The 16,478-nt window shown below is 40.1% G+C and overlaps 1 protein-coding gene across 1 annotated transcript in view; it reads left to right on the top strand.

Moving 5' to 3' along the window:
* Nucleotides 1-16,478, top strand: part of SDCBP2 (syndecan binding protein 2) — a 256,656-nt gene that overhangs the window by 207,639 nt on the left and 32,539 nt on the right. The window contains exon 6 of the mRNA XM_044090435.1: nucleotides 14,669-14,844. Within this exon, the coding sequence (XP_043946370.1) occupies nucleotides 14,669-14,844 (176 nt within the window). The remainder of the gene's footprint in view (nucleotides 1-14,668; nucleotides 14,845-16,478) is intronic.

Raw genomic sequence — 16,478 nt, 5'->3', positions numbered from 1 at the left:
GTACGTAGGCATGCTTGGTTAAAGGAACAAACTCTGCCTGATCATGTAAAAGCAAAATTACTAGATGCACCTTTACAACAGGATGTCTTATTTGGTGTCAATGCAGAAGAGGTTTTAAAGAAAATGGAGGATAAGGCAAAGTCTATGCAGACGGTCAAAGATTTCTTACAGATACAACCCCCTCGTTTCAGCAGAAATTGGCCAACAAAAAATTGGTTTTTCCAGCTTCTGACAGACCTTAGAGGGGTAAATACAGACTCCCTAGGGGCAGAGGTCAAGCACAACTCCCTTACAAACCTCACCAATGGGGCACTGCAACACAGAAGGGAGGAGAAGACTGGCCCCAAACTACTAGAAGACACAATGACTTAACCCTCAAACTGCCAAGCAAAACTCTCTTGGCAGCTCCCTTGGGAGGAAAATTAGCACTTTTTGCAGACAACTGGCACATCATCACAAAGGACAAATGGGTCCTAGACATTCTCACAAGGATACAGATTCCATTTCCACACCTTGCCAAGGATAAAAGGAATGCCAAACCTGCCAAAAAAATCAATGCGCAGAGGCACAAAAACAAATTGCAGCTCTCATGGACATGAGCCATTCACCTGGTACCTACACAGGAGCAAGGACAAGGATTTTATTCAAGGCTCTTTCTAGTCCCCAGAAAGGAGAATGCATGGAGACCCATTCTGGACCTTTCAGTTCTAAACACCTACTTGCAAGTACCCAAATTCAAGATGCTAACACTTCAGCAGCTTCTTCCCATGCTGGGCAAGAATGCTTGGCTAGTAACGTTGGACCTCAAGGAGGCATACCTGCATGTCCCTATCAGACAAAATTGCAGAAGATACCTCCATTTCATTGCAGGTTCAACCCATTGCCAATTCTCTGCACTGCCCTTTGGCTCATCTACTGTGCCCAGGGTCTTCACAAAATGCCTGGCACCAGTAATTGCATACTGCAGACAAAGATGAATTCAAATATACCCATACCTGGACGACTGCCTCATCCAAGCAGAAAGCAAGGACATTCTCTTACAACATCTGGCATTTGTCAAACACCTTCTAAGTTGCCTAGGGTACACAGTAAATGAAAAGAAATCAAAACTAGTGCCCTCACAAAATAGGACATTCCTGGGTGCCAGCTTGAATACAACGGTCCAGACAGCTTATCTGATGCCAGACAAACAACTAACTCAATACTTCAAAATAATGGCAACAAAGACCCAACTCCCTGCAAGAAAAATTCTGCAGGCCTTTGGTTTCATGGCGTCTTGCATACTACTAATACCATTTGCAAAACTGCATATGAGGAAATTACAATGGTACCTGAAAAGCGTATGGACTCAACACAGCCACAGCTTGGAAACAATGATACCTCTCATTCCCTGCCTTCAACACGAGTTTCTATGGTGGCCGCAGGCATGTCACCTCAACAAGGGTCAGCGCCCCCAGCCAGGCAAACTATGACAACAGATGCATCGGACTATGCCTGAGGGGTACACATGGCAGGACAGTGCATTCAAGGTAAATGGAGTTCAGATCCAAGATATCTGCACATCGAGCAAAAAGAAATGCTAGCTGTACAAAATGCTCTGACAGCCTTCAAGGACCTCTTAACATCCAGGACAACTTATAAGGACAGACAGTACCACAGTAATGTGGTACATAAGCAAGGGGGTACACACTCCTACCCTCTATGTAGGCAAGCAATGACCTTGTGGAACACAGCACTGACTTACCAAGTTCAATTACAAGCACAATTTCCACCAGGAAGAAAGAACACTTTGGCAGATGACTTGAGCAAGAATGTCGTGGATCCTCTGAGTGGAAACTGAATCCACAAGTATTTGCAATAACTCAAAAATGGGGGTGCCCAGACATAGACCCGTTTGCCAACCCCAAAAACAATCGGCTACCAAAATTTTGCACAAGGACATTCCACCATCAAGCTTGGAAAGTGGACTCAGTTGGAAAATGTTGACAGTATATGCCTTCCCTCCACTGCCACTTCTAACAAAGGTGCTGCTGAAAGTCAGAATGGAGAGACCACAAATGATGCTCATTGCCCCAGACTGGCCACGCCAGCACTGGTACCCACTACCAAGAAACATGGCCCACGGCCCACCATGGATTTTACCACAAATTCCTCATCTGCTCACACAGCAAGACAGTCAGATTCTACACAGCCAGCTCAAGACCTTAAATCTGGCTGCATGGCAAATCACCTAAACAACCAGCCAGCTCCTCTATCATAAGCCGTTATGGATGTCATTCTAGAGGCCAGGTGGCCAAGCACCAGGAAAGCCTACTCAGACAAATGAAAAAGATTTTGCGCCTGGAACCAAGCTAAAGGCCAAATTCTCCTTGAGCTGGACATACCTCAGATTCTAAAATATCTAACTGAGATGTTACACAAAAAGGACTTTCCTTTTCATCTATTAAAATCCATGCCTCAGCTATTTCAGCTCACTACAACACGGATCCTCCCTTATTTTCACATCCACTTCTAAGGCAGTACCTCAGAGGGGCCAAAAACATAAGGTCTCCCAGGAGAGCACCAACGCCAACTTGGGACCTCAGTTTTGTTCTGGAAAAGCTTACGCTACCACCTTTTGAGCCAGCTTTCTCAGCTGATTTAAAGTTTGTCATGGGAAACTGCCCTGCTGCTAGCAATTACTTCAGCCAGAAGAGTCTCAGAGCTACAGGCACTAATGGCAGTGGAGACTTTCCTCATTTTCCGTCAAGACAGAGTCTCTCTATGAATGAACACCTCCTTTATGCCAAAGGTGGTATCCAGTGTGGCTCTAAATCAAACCATCCATTTACCCACTTTTTTCCCAAATCCACAGAACAAAGGAGACTCCTGCACTCGGACATTCACAGGCAACTACGTTACTACTTGGATAAAACTAAGGCTTTCAGAAAATCTGACCAGCTTTTTGTATCCTATGCAACAGCATCACAAGGAAAGGCCATCTCAAAACAGACCATTTCAAAATGGATAGGACATTGCATACATTTTTGCTACACCCATCATGGAAAACCAGTTCCTGCTAGCATAAGGCCCCACTCCACCAGGGCAGCAGCTACATATACAGCCTTCCTCAGGGGCGTGCCAACTAAGGATATTCTGGAAGCTGCAACTTGGAGTTCAGTACACACCTTCACCAGACGCTATCACTTACCACTATACTCTTAAGACTAGAGCTGGCTTCGCCACTGCAGTTTTGCAGGGCCTACTACCCTCTTCTAACCCTGTTTCATTCCACCTCCCATCCTTAGCTTTGGGATTCAACCCAAGTGTGATACTGCAGCAGGGTAACACGATGAACATAGTACAGTTTTGTACCTACCATAAATGTAGATGTTTGAGTGTTCACCCTGCTGCAGTCCAGGTTACCCTCCCTCCATCCCCTCTGATCTAACTGAAACCTTTCTATGCCTTTATCTGATACAACCTTTGGGGTGTATTTGCTTATAGCTGGAGGTATGTTTTGTTTATTATTGGTACTATGTAGTGACCTCCTACTGGGGGGGGGCACCTGACATCTGGGGCAAGAAAAACTGAAGAAAATTGCATCGGATGCCTCTTGTATACCCCTGGCGCACTGACATCAGGGAAGAAGCGACCGCAACCAACGCCGGACCAAGACTTTGGAACTCAGGCAGACGACTGCCTGACGGCAGGATAACCCAAGTGTGATGACTGCAGCAGGGTGAACACTCTACATCTACATTTGTGGTAGGTACAAAACTGTACTGTATATGTTTCTGTGGGGGGAAAACAAAGTGCAACATGAAAATTGTACTGTATTTCTTCAATGTTGTTTGCTGTAGAGTGCTGGTTGCTTGAGTTCCAGTTAACTGAGAGTTTACTGTATACAGTTTTTTAAATCATCCAGAAAAAGAAAATGAAAAGTCTTTTTAAACTTTTTCTGGGAGCCAAATTTGTCTGCTTTAATGGGTTATGAGCAAGACAAAAGAGCAGTGGTGACAGTCACGCTGAAATATCCCCTTTGAATTTTTATCCTAGGATAATTTTGTCCTCTATCATAGCTTAGCTGCAGAGTGGTCTGTCACTGATTCATGGTCATTGTAATGTAATCAGTACATCTTCACTCCTTGAATGGTGGGATGCCATCAGATGCTTTTTGTTGTCTGTCGATGACATACTTGGATTCTCCCCATTCTTATAATTCTCCATTCTGACTTAATTTAACAACTCCGATCCTTTTGTTCCATATGACTTTCTTTTATTACCGTTTTGTTCTATTGCCATGATGGAGTTTATAATCATTTCGAAGAAAACTTAGTTGGCATCAGTTCCAGTATATAGTTTATACATTGTCAGAAGACAAGTCATTGGTCTAAAGTTTAAGATGGCTTGTAGGCTCACTCTTGAGGAGGAGTATCATTTTTCTTGTTAACCAGGTTGGTGTCTGTTTGGGATGTATATATAAATGGTTCTCACTTGAGGCTAAATCTCCATGTAAAGATATTAATACATTAAGCTGGGAGCTAGTACTGTATCTAGACCTGGGGTTTTCGAACTGGAAGCTTTTATTTATTTTATTTGTTTCTCTGGCCATTACATCATCCGCGTTCATATCCTGTGCATTTGAACTTACTGTTTTTTACCTTTTTTCCTTTTGGCATCTTTATGTTCCACAGGGTCTTCAGATATTTTCCAAAATCTGATCATTTATTCTACTTTTGGTGATATTTCTATTCATTTTGCCTTGTTTCCCAGCTCCCTATAAAACTTTTTTGGGTCATCGATGTATTGCTTACTTTGTACTTTTTTTCTTTGTATTTGTCTGCACATCTTCTAAACTTTTCTGTCTGTGCTGATATGTTTAGTTTATTATTTTCAATAGTGTGCGATAGATCCTGGTCTGTTCTGATACTGTGCTTTGCTTTTATCACATCTGTCTTTTTAAGTATTTTTGTTCTGTTCCCTTTTCTGTACTCTTAACAATGACTCATCTCATAAGACTCTGTTATTAATTTAGCTGTACAGTAACATTTCCTGTTTACTTTTATCACGTGAATTTCTGTTAAATGAACACAGTAATCATGACCATTATCAAATTTCTAACATTTTGGGTCTTAGTCAAGTTCTGTAATCAGTTTCTTTCATTGTTTTATGCCAATCCATTTTTTTCTGTTTCCTATGGGCATTACATGAAAGTTACAGAACATCTTTCTGTGGCATAATCTTTTCAGCTTCATCCTGTATCATCTGATGATGATTCATATGAATCACAACATTGTTAGATTTGCCACAGTTTCCTGTTCCTTCCCTTGCTGTGAAACTCCAGCTGAACTTTTGTACTGGCTTCCTGCTGAAGGCTGCAAAGTATTTTCATATGGCAGCTCATCAGATGCTTCCTGTTTCACCAGTTTCTCCTTAATTTGGGGAGTTCTTGTGTCCTGCTGTGATGTTATGATATCAGAATTGACTAAATCCTTCACTTGGCAGGTAGTCCATAACTTCAGTTTGTTTCTTGTTTACTTATCCATTAGTAATCTTTTCTACCCCCCACCCGTTTTCTTAATTTTGTAATGAAAAAATTTCCACCCCCGCCCTTTTTTTAAATTGTAAAATTTTCCATATCCAGATGGTTTTCCCTGTGTTTTTCTTGAAGTATCTTTCTTTAGTACTGCTTTTAGTGGTTATTTTTGCTTTCTCCTTTGCATAAATATTGCTCCATATTAAATATCTTTCCCATGACTTGGAGACATCTGAAGAAATATGGACCTCAGTTTCCAATTACATTGGGGACTCCTTGTTCAGTCATACTGAAATATAACCTTCACTTTGCAGGTATTCCATATGTTCAGCTTCTATTTGTTTAACTTCTGCTTTACTAATCTTCTTTTCTGTGTGATCTTATTTTTTGTATTGTGAAATTTTCCATATATTGGTGCCTTTACCTGTATTTCTCTCCAAATATCTTTGGAGCTGCCTTTTTTGTATTGGTTTGGCTTTCTCCTTTGCATCATATCAGATCTGTCTTTGCCATGTCCATGTTTATTTTTTAATACCTTTGAAAAATCCCTAGATTTTGTTCTTTATATTTTTTGCACTACCTCAGTTGCTTCTTTTTCCGAACAGCCCAGTGTTTCTTGGTCTACATAATGTTTTATATGAATCTGTTGTATTAATGAACACAAATGTGCAGTTTTTCTTGTGTAGCTATTTTTCTTTCCTCTAATTTCTCTTTCTTTTTGTATTTCTTCTGTCTGGAAATTCTGCTGGTCTTGCATAAATCTACACATGCCCATCTTTATCGACGCAAGTGTCCTGTGGCAGAAATGGGTGGTATAAACTCTCTTCGTAGCTGACACACATCTGTGGAAGGCTGACACAGATTTACCAACTATGCCCCCTCTGCCCAGACTATAAGGTAGATTGTGCCACCAGAACACTCCAAAGCCAGCTACTGTAAGGCTCTTACAAAGGTACCCAATTATACTGAGTAAAATGAATACTAATGCAATTGGTAGTGTTTGACCAATGCAGCAAGGCTTTTAGGAGCAGTCACAGTGTCACTACATAAATATAGGCACTCTCAAAGGTTAAAATATTCTCTAAAAGACCAGTCACAATGATGAGTTTAAATATATTTAATAATAAAACAATATGAAATTACTAAATATTTACAATAAACACCAGAGTTTGTCACAAGAAATATAAAAGATAACCTAGATGGATAGATTCACACAAACACAGAAAAACTGTAATTAACTCATCTCGCTCTATTTTCCTGACTGATCTAAAGAATTGCTATTCCCTGGTTAACTTACTAAAGCAAGGCAAGATGAAGTATGTCCTTTGTCGAGGTTCAAAAACACTGTCCTGAGACTTCTATCTCATCGAATATTAAAACATCATTTCAGTGTTGGATTACAGAATAACATCACATACATTTGGTCATCTGACTCTGGTTCGCCCACTACCCCCTTTACTAGAAAATGACCCAGAATCTAGCACCTATGTGTCCATAATACACACACACACACACACACACACACACACACACACACACACACACACACACACAACTTTGTTAAGATGTATAATAGCATCTGGAAGCTATAAAAACATTTCACAAACTTCCACCCTTTCAGGGTGGAAATAATTCGCCAGTAAGGATAATACAGTAGGATTCCTAGTCCTGTTTTTTCAGACATTTTTGTATCTGGCTGCAATCAGAACTGTAAGATACAATTTTTATGGCCTAAACCAGGTCATTTAATTTTAGACTATTTTTTCATAGTTAGCTGGACTGAGATTAACCTGTCCTCTTCCAGTATCCTCTGTTACAATATATTTGTTTCAACCGTTACACCTGTATTTCTTTTCTGTCCAGCAGGACCCACTGTTGTGTATATTTTTAACACATGCAGCTTTACAAGTACATTTTTCAACACAAGCATCTGCACAAATCAGTTTGATTTCTTCCCCTTCCCCTTTAACCTATCACTGACTATCACTACTTAATAGCCCCACCCCTACCTTAACCACTCATCAGTTAGCTCCGTACCTTTAACTTGTCTCCCTCATCTCTGCACATTTATTATCCTGTACTGGTTGCACTATATAACTTTTCTCTCCTACTATTACCCCTATTTTAGCTTATATTAAGCACTCTCCCTCTTCATACTACACCTCCATACCTACTAATCCTAATGGCCTCATTACAGAAAATGATAAACATAACTTTTTTTTACTCGTAACTACTATCCTAATTTCTCTATCTGTACCCTATGCACTAACCTTCTATGAACTTTTTTTTCTGGCCGAACTTCACCCCTGCCAACAAACTAATTCACATTCTCATACAAACTCCCTAAATCACATAAACATTACCTCCGCTTCTATCTACATACTTCCAAAGTATCACAGATCTATCCATATCTCTTATCTCCATAACAAGAAAACCCTAAATAACTACAACACTCTTAAAGATTATATAAAAACCTCAACAACATCTTCTATTAGATGGCGATGTTCACCCAAACCCTGGCCCCAACATAACTGTTCCCAGGGACCCACAATACCCAACGTCCCATGCTATCCTCGCACCAAAAAACCTTCAAACTCACTCTTAATAGCTCACCTCAACATCCGTAGCATTAACAACAAAATTACCCACCTACATTCACTCTTAGAAGTGCATGCATTTGATATCCTCTGTATTACAGAAACATGGCTAAAGCCTACAACTCAAGACCAAGAAATTACCCCTCCTGGATATAACATCCTGAGATGTGACCGCAAAACCAAAAAAGGGGGAGGAGTAACCATTCTGTATAAATCAGACCTTCAGGTCTCTTCCTTTAATATCTTCCTACCCTTAGATACTAATGCAGAAACCCTTACTGCTAAACTTCAAATCAACAACTCTAAATCTATCTACATAATTTGTGCCTATCTTCCCCCAGGAAATAATATCAATAAAATTGGAAACCTCCTTAGCTGCCTTACTACTCGCCTACCTCAGGAAACCATTGTCCTAGGTGATTTTAATATAGACTGGGCTACCTGTAGCTCCCCCAATCCTATCTCCCACATAAATCTATACATTTTTTCCCAATTAATAACCACCCCTACTGGAATCCATAAACCAAGTGGTAAGGAAACTACCCTATACTGGATCCTTATAAACAGCCATCCTAATACATATAAATCGGGTACCCTTCCAGATGTCGTGAGTGACCATGTTCTAACCTATACAATTAAACAAAAAACTCATAGCCCCAATTATAATATTTACAAAACCTCTCACTCTCTAAAAAACACTTTCATCCAGAGAGCTTCCAAAATGAACTCAAAGCACCTGACTGGTCCCCACTGCATCATCTTCAACTAGAGGAAGCAGTCACCTACTTTAATATTAGATTCCTACAGATTCTAGATTACCATGCCCCCCTCTCACTCCAACAGACTAAGAACCAAAATTGCCCCATGGCTCACAAAACAAACTAGACAAAATTCCTCCTACGAAATAAAATCTGGGCCAAATGGAGAGCCTGTAAAAGCCCAAAAGACCATCTTCACTTTAAACAACTACGTAATGCAACCAAAAAAGACATTCTACTAGACAAAAAAAAAACTTTTACCTGCACCTCCAGCAAAAACCATAAAAGTTCTGGTCAGGCATTAACAAACCTACTTCAGCCAGGGCACTCAAACTCTTGCCCCAACAGGTATCACCCATGCTAACTCTAAACAAGTTGTTGATACCTTCAACAACTACTTCACTGAAGCCATTCAAACTCTAGCTAACACATTACCTCCTATTAGCAGTAGCCCGTTTAATGCCACAAATAGCCCAGTCCCTACCTTCCATTTACAACCAGTACCTACATCCCTCATTTGCACCCTCCTACAAAAACTCAAACCAGGCACCCCTTCTGCTGACTGCCTTCCAGCAGAATACCTGCAGATTGCTGCCACAGCCATTGCCTATCCCATTTCCATCCTTATTAATAGGACAATTACAGAAAGCACAATCCCATCCATATGGAAAGTCTCCCATATCATCCCTCTACATAAAGCCCTATCACTTGACCCACAAGCATTACTCTGGTTAAAATCCTAAATGGAAAACAGGCACCAAGCAGTGCTGTGGGACAATAATCTTTCTACACCCCTCCCTGTCAACACTGGAGTACCTCAAGGCTCTATTTTAGGCCCTCTTCTCTTTTTTTAATTTTTATTAATGATCTAAATGCCAAAATTCCTCAAGTCACCTGCATACAATATGCAGATGATTCTACTTTAATATGCACAGCCAAGTTTCTAACCTCTCTCCAGATCCTCACCCAAACAGTATTTAATATTGTTGAAAATTGGTTCATGCAACATTGTCTCCTCCTGAACCACAAAAAAACAAAATTACTGCTTTTTGCTCCTACCCAAAAGTCACCACAAATTCACTTCACAGTAACCTCCAACAATGGAACTAGGATATGCCCAGATACTACAACCCTTCTCCTGGGTATTACTATTGACCACAACCTTAACTTTGACAATCACATTAATACTACCATAAAATCTGTCAACAGAAAACTAGGCTCTCTTTATAGAATCAAACCCTTCCTTACTCCATTAGCTAGAACTATTGCCCAGACCCACCTTATCTCTACCTACTGTATGCCTCAGCCATATATACCAATCTATCCAAAAACAACCTTAAACTTGCGACCAGCTACAATAACATGGCTAGATTTGCCACTGGCACCCCGTTTAGAACCCACCACTGTCACAACCTTAAACAATTGGGATGGTTAGATCTGCAGAACCAACTTCAATGTCAACAACTTACTGTGACCCAAAAAATCCTTCACCACCCTAATAATATCCCAATCCTCACTAGCCTTATTACCCCATACAAAAATCTTCAACACTGCGCTCAACTAATGACCACCTAGTCTCAACTGCTAAACCTAACAATAAAGCTGGAGACCCATTTTTCTCTAATACAGGGGGAAAAATCTGGAACCAGCTTCCAAGTGAACTTTTTACTCCTTTTTTTCTTCTACACTGTTTTTCAAAAAACACCTTAAAGAATACCTTAAAACACACTGGCTTTGTCCCTGCTCTAACCCTAATATTCATCTCCCCAATCGTGCTCTCCCCATACTTTCCTAATCTATTGTACTAGGATGCTGACCTGAATTAACCAGTTATTTAACATCTCACTAGTATCAAACAAGATTCCCTTACTACTTTATAAGAATCTTTATATTGGCTTTCCTAAAAAAAAAAAAAAAAAAAAAAAAGACTCTGTATAAGTTTTTCCATATTTACAATCTCAACAATGTTCTACTATTCATTTTACTATTGTATATATATATTGTATGTTATGTTGGTGCCTATGCTTGAGTTTTTTTCCCCGGGCCTCTACTGCAAATGGACATATAATCCAGTTAGACTAGCCCGGTCAACAAATGTAAAAAAATAAGTAAATATACAAATAACATAGAATTCTTTACAAAACTCCTGTTAGTTATGCTGACATATGTTACACATCCACTGTCCTACTTCACATGGCTTAGCTGGCAATACCTCACATTGTCACAGGGACAGCCACACAGATTCAACTCTGTCCTTTGTGTCTCCACAGTGTGACAGACTATTTCATTTCAATATAAATACAACTACATAATTTTTGCAGTGAATACAATTTATTTTATTCTTTTCTTCCTGGGACTCCACTGAAAAGGAGCTAATAGCACAGTCTCGCCATCTTGCTTAACAAAGTGGAAATATGTTTTAGTTACAGTGACAATGCAATGAATCACTGGCTTCTTTGACAGCCTGTGGGAAAACAGTCTTAGTATTTTTTTTCTGTATTTTCAGTTTTTACTACCTGTAAGCACCTTTAATGTTCAAGGTGTGCTTTCCAAAGAATGTAAATGACAGGGTTTTGTTGCACACATTCAGGTGGTGTACATCTACTCATGCTGCATGCGGTAGCGTTGTCGCCTCACAGTAAGACATTGTCCTGTTCGATTCTCAGCTAAAAGCGTCTTCTGTGTGGAGACATGCGTGAATGGGCATACCTTCGTTAAAGGTGGGCATACCTTCGTTAAAGGTTGTCAGGGCTGGCAACTTGGCAAGTAAAAATCTACTGCCAATCATTAGCAGACCGGAGTTCTGCTGTGGCAACCCCTAACCGGGAAAAGCCGAAAGACCCAACAACAACATCTACTCATGCTGCTACCAGAAGCATTTGATTTCTTACCTGTAATACTGTTAACTTCTGCTCTTTTTTTTCCCCTCATTCATAGTTGTATTCTTTTAAACCTTAACTGTAGTAAAAGTCATAGTTTTGACTTTTTTCAAAAAGTCATTCTTTCTGATATCATGACACCTAAGGGACCAACGTAGATAGTAATCTCTCCTTTGATAATCACGTTGCCAACGTAGATAGTAATCTCTCCTTTGATAATCTCGTTGCCAAAGTGGTTAGAAAGACCTTCTATATAGCCCACCTTATCACGAATGGGTTCGCATCTAGATCAAGAGAGGTCATTGTGCCCCTCTACTCGTCAGGCCCATAATTGAATACAATGCCCCTTTTGGGATGTACCTTACCCGACACCTGCAGCAACTGGAGAGACCCCAAAAGTACCTCACCAAGAGGATCATGGGCTACAAACAGATGTCCTATGCAGCTCGACTAAAGAAACTCCAGCTCTACTCAGTTGCTTACCACCTACTCAGAGGCGATCTGTGCCTGACATACAAAGCCATGTCAAACCCAGAATTGATGGACATGCTCCACCTCAAAAAATCCAAGTCCCTTAGAGCTACACGCTCCAGGGACCTAAACCTCAGCACAAAAATAAATAGGACATGCTGGAGGGACAGATTAATTTCCCAGAGGCTCCCCTCACTCTGGAATAGAATCCCAATTCATGTTAGACATAGCCCCTCGCTGATCCTCTTCAAGCGAAATTTGGACGCGAGGATGGGAAATCGCAAATTCACCCCTGGGATCTCTCCTGTGTCCCTGCTAGACAGAGGCACAGTAAACTAATCTTAAGGGTACCTTCTGTGACCTACTTTACAGAGGCACAGTAGGCTAATCTAATAGGGAGGCGGAAGCCAAATACACTCTGGCTAGGCTTATAAATGCCCTAGGGCAGATAGCCTAGTTTCTACCTATGAACTGTTTTATTTCATAGTATTATATGTATTTGACCAGATGTATTTTATTAATACTTCTTGAATCTATTTAACATTTGAATTTGTTTACTTTGGGAAAGGGGGGCTTTTTCTTGAGTCCCCTCTGTAAATGGACTGTGCCCAATGACACTAACCCAGTTAATAAAACAAGTGAATTTTCAGGCCCTCTCCCATATTCTTACATGGCTATGAAAAGTTCGTAGGCATGCACAGAAGTTCTGTCTTCTGTGACTAGTGATGGTTGTCAAATCAAAGGAATGGTAAGGCAGATGAAAAGCTGCTTCAGGTTTTAATACTATCCTTGCTTTTCTCCATGTAGCTTTAAACAATTAATACTTCATTGGCCAGAAATGAGTACTAAAGATCTACATGCAAAATGAAAACAATTTTAAAATGTCGAGCATGTTCATCTGTATCAGAAAAAAATGTAACGGCATTCAAGTATGTTCAGAGCATCATCGCTTGGCAGCAGAGAAGAAAGGGACATAAACACATTAAAAAATTAATTCTTACAAATCAAAGTAATAAATGCATGCAGGGAAGTCTTTTCCTGACTGTTATCACATTCTCAACATGTTTATTTTTTAGATCAGTTTTATTTTGTACTAGTCACACTGAGTATATGTCAAACATTTATTAGCCTTTTTTTTTCTTAAACTTTCTCCAGAAGGTCACGGTTGGGAAGAATTTCCCCTTTAGTGTTAGTGAATTTACTGACTTCATTTTTTACACTGCGGTAGCGTTGTCGCCTCACAGTAAGACGTTCTGTTCGATTCTCAGCTAAAGCATCTTCTGTGTGGAGACATGCGTGAATGGACGTACCTTTGTTGAAGGTTGTACGTCAGGGCTGGCAACTCGGTATGTAAAAATCTGCTGCCAATCATTAGCGGACCGGAGTTCCGCTGTGGCGACCCCTAACCGGGGAAAGCCGAAAGATGCAACAACATTAATGTACCCTTTTTGGATGTAACATTTAGTGGTGTCCTGTTATGGCCTAAAGTCATAATTGCTGACAAGTTTGGTATAAAGTTGACTACACTCAAGAACTCAGATTTCTGACAGAGGATTCTAGACTTAAATCACTAGCATAACACAAGACTAAACTGTCCCTCTTGTGTCTTCTAGGTTTTTCAAAGGAAACCTGTGCCTTGCCTTGCCTTTAATTAGGGATGCAGGAACCTGTTGTACCTTCACAAGTCACACTCCCACAAATTCCAGAGCAAGGTATCAAAACCTTCTTCAGCTGATTGAATAAAACAAGATGGAGACAAATTCATTGCTTAGCATCTCCCTCCCCTCTGGAATAGACTCCCCCTGCAGATAAAGCTGTGTGATGCACTATCTTCAAGTTGGGAAGTTTTATGGGCATTCTCAAATCATACCATCCATGACTGGCCTAGCCTCCCTTGAGAAGGGAGATAACAGTTTGGGGGCTGGAACTGACAAGGCATGATGGTTGCATGACTTGGTGCCTTTAACTTCATGTGATTCCTATGAAGGGTTACAAGTGCTGTCCAACCTTGGTAACGCCTCAGTCTTGAGATGTCTGCTATAGAAAATTAACCCTTTTTTTTTTTTCTTCTTGACTGGAGTTTTCTTATTGCCTGTTTGAAATTATTTTATTAATCTGGTATTTAAATTTTGTATTGCCCTCTGTTCTGTTCATTTAATTGAAGGGAAGCCTATAACAACCTAATCACATTTGTTTGATATCTTTATGCTTATTTAAGTTTTTAGTGTGTTGCTGGTATCTGCTCCCACCACTTCATTTTACTGAGTACTGCTTTTTACAGCATAAGGCCTCTTCTCTTAAATAAACAAGCAAAAATCTAAGCCTTTGAGTGCATTGCAGGAGTCACGTCCAGAGCTGGACAAGAACTTTATTCTGGACATTGGAATGGGGTTTTAAGCCCTTGTGACTTTCTCTAAGAGTAATCCTTGAAATTTTGATTCACAGGGTATATTTGTCCAGCTGGTCCAGGCAAACTCTCCCGCTTCTCTGGCTGGTTTGCGATTTGGAGATCAGGTCCTCCAGATAGATGGAAATAATTGTGCTGGCTGGAGTTCAGACAAAGCTCACAAGGTTTTAAAGCAAGCTTCTCCAAACAGAATTTCTCTTATTGTTCGGGACAGGTAAGTTGTTCTCCCTGCTGATTTAGAAAGCATTTTCTTCATTCTGACCAACAAGCACTCTTCTGTTTTTAGAAAAAAAAACCTGAATTCAGAGAAGCATGTGAAATTGCCTGCATGTTTTAATTGTGTGGCTCCAATAATTTCTTACTCCTTTTTTTTATTTAAATCATCAGTTTATATATATATATATATATATATATATATATATATATAATATATCTATATCTCTCTCTCTCTCTCTCTATATATATATATATATATATATATGGTTTACTATCAAAATTTCGAACTGTACTCCGTCGACTGTACTATCGTCTAACACGGAAGTTCGAAAACGGTAATATCCATGTCAAAAAAGCAATCTAGGAAGGGGTTTTAACATGGGTCGAGGTAGGGGAAATGTTTGTAGTTCGGAATAATACTGAACACCTACCTTGACCCATGTTAAAACCCATTCCTAGATTGTTTTTTGACATCGATATTACCATTTTCGAACTTCTGTGTTCGATAGTACAGTCAACGGAGTACGGTTCGAAATCTCCGTTTCTATTCGGCCCCTTTCCAGGAGCCATCCATCTTTACTTCAGTACTCATCAGGTCAGGGATGTGTTTCTTGGTGGAACTGGAAGTTTTTCCAACCACTGAAAATGTTCAAGGCTATTGGTGTACTTGATATAGTGCAGGAAGGGTCTGAAAGTTTCAGGGGTGCAATGACACTGGGGCTAAGGTGTTAGGCCAGCAGAAGGGAGGCACATTTATTTTTCCTGTCCAGTGTGAAGCTGGTCTTGCAGTAGTAAACATACCATCCACCAGTTTATGTATACACCAGTGCCATGCATTTTTATACAAGTTTCAGCAAAACTATATTGGCAATAACTAGAAGTTTTTATTGGGAGCATTTCTCGTGTAGACAAATGAAACTGAATGCAGTTAAAGAGCAGATAATTATGTACATAATACACAACTTACTTTTTGTGAAAATTCACATTTTCTTCAAAGTTTTGTGCAGTATTGATTCTTGGATCTTCCTGCCATACAGAAGCCTGCGACTGGCCTGATTCCCCTCCCCGAGTCTTTCATCATCCTTTCCAGACGGATGTCTGGGTTATAAGAAGGTTGTTAAGATGGCACAATTTTCTGTTATTTCTATCCCTGCAGAATGATTTTCACTGTGTCAACAATATGCTTGCAGTCTGCTGGTTGGCTCATGTTTTTCCCCGCATTTTCTTTTGTCTAGTCAGATAAGTACCCTGTTGCATATTTTCCTCTGGTAAATTAATGTTTAAAAAGGTTAATTGCTTTGAGTGGAAAAAATCCTGCATAAAGATTTTTACTAGTCTGTTCTTTCTGGGGTCTCAGCCCAACATCTCAAATTGTCCTGATTGCACCAAAGTCAAGAGTGAAGGCTGCTCATATGGAGTCTACAGTTTCAGTTCCCTCTGTCTTTGTGGTCTCCAGCTTCTGCCAGCATTATTCCAAAAAAATGCAAAGACATTGAAGATACAGCTGATGTCTTGGCTCAGGCTGCTAACTCAAGTGAGGTGACTTCTAATCTTGAGCCCTATGGTACCACCCCTTGGGAGGTCACCATGGTTCCAGGCCTACTGCTCACTTTTTCCAGGACATCAACCTCT

The sequence above is a fragment of the Protopterus annectens genome, chromosome 12.part0, assembly GCF_019279795.1.
Source record: "Protopterus annectens isolate FY-2018-M chromosome 12.part0, PAN1.0, whole genome shotgun sequence".
In the NCBI taxonomy this organism is placed as follows: Eukaryota; Metazoa; Chordata; order Ceratodontiformes; family Protopteridae; genus Protopterus; species Protopterus annectens.
This window is presented reverse-complemented; position numbering and strand designations above follow the sequence as displayed.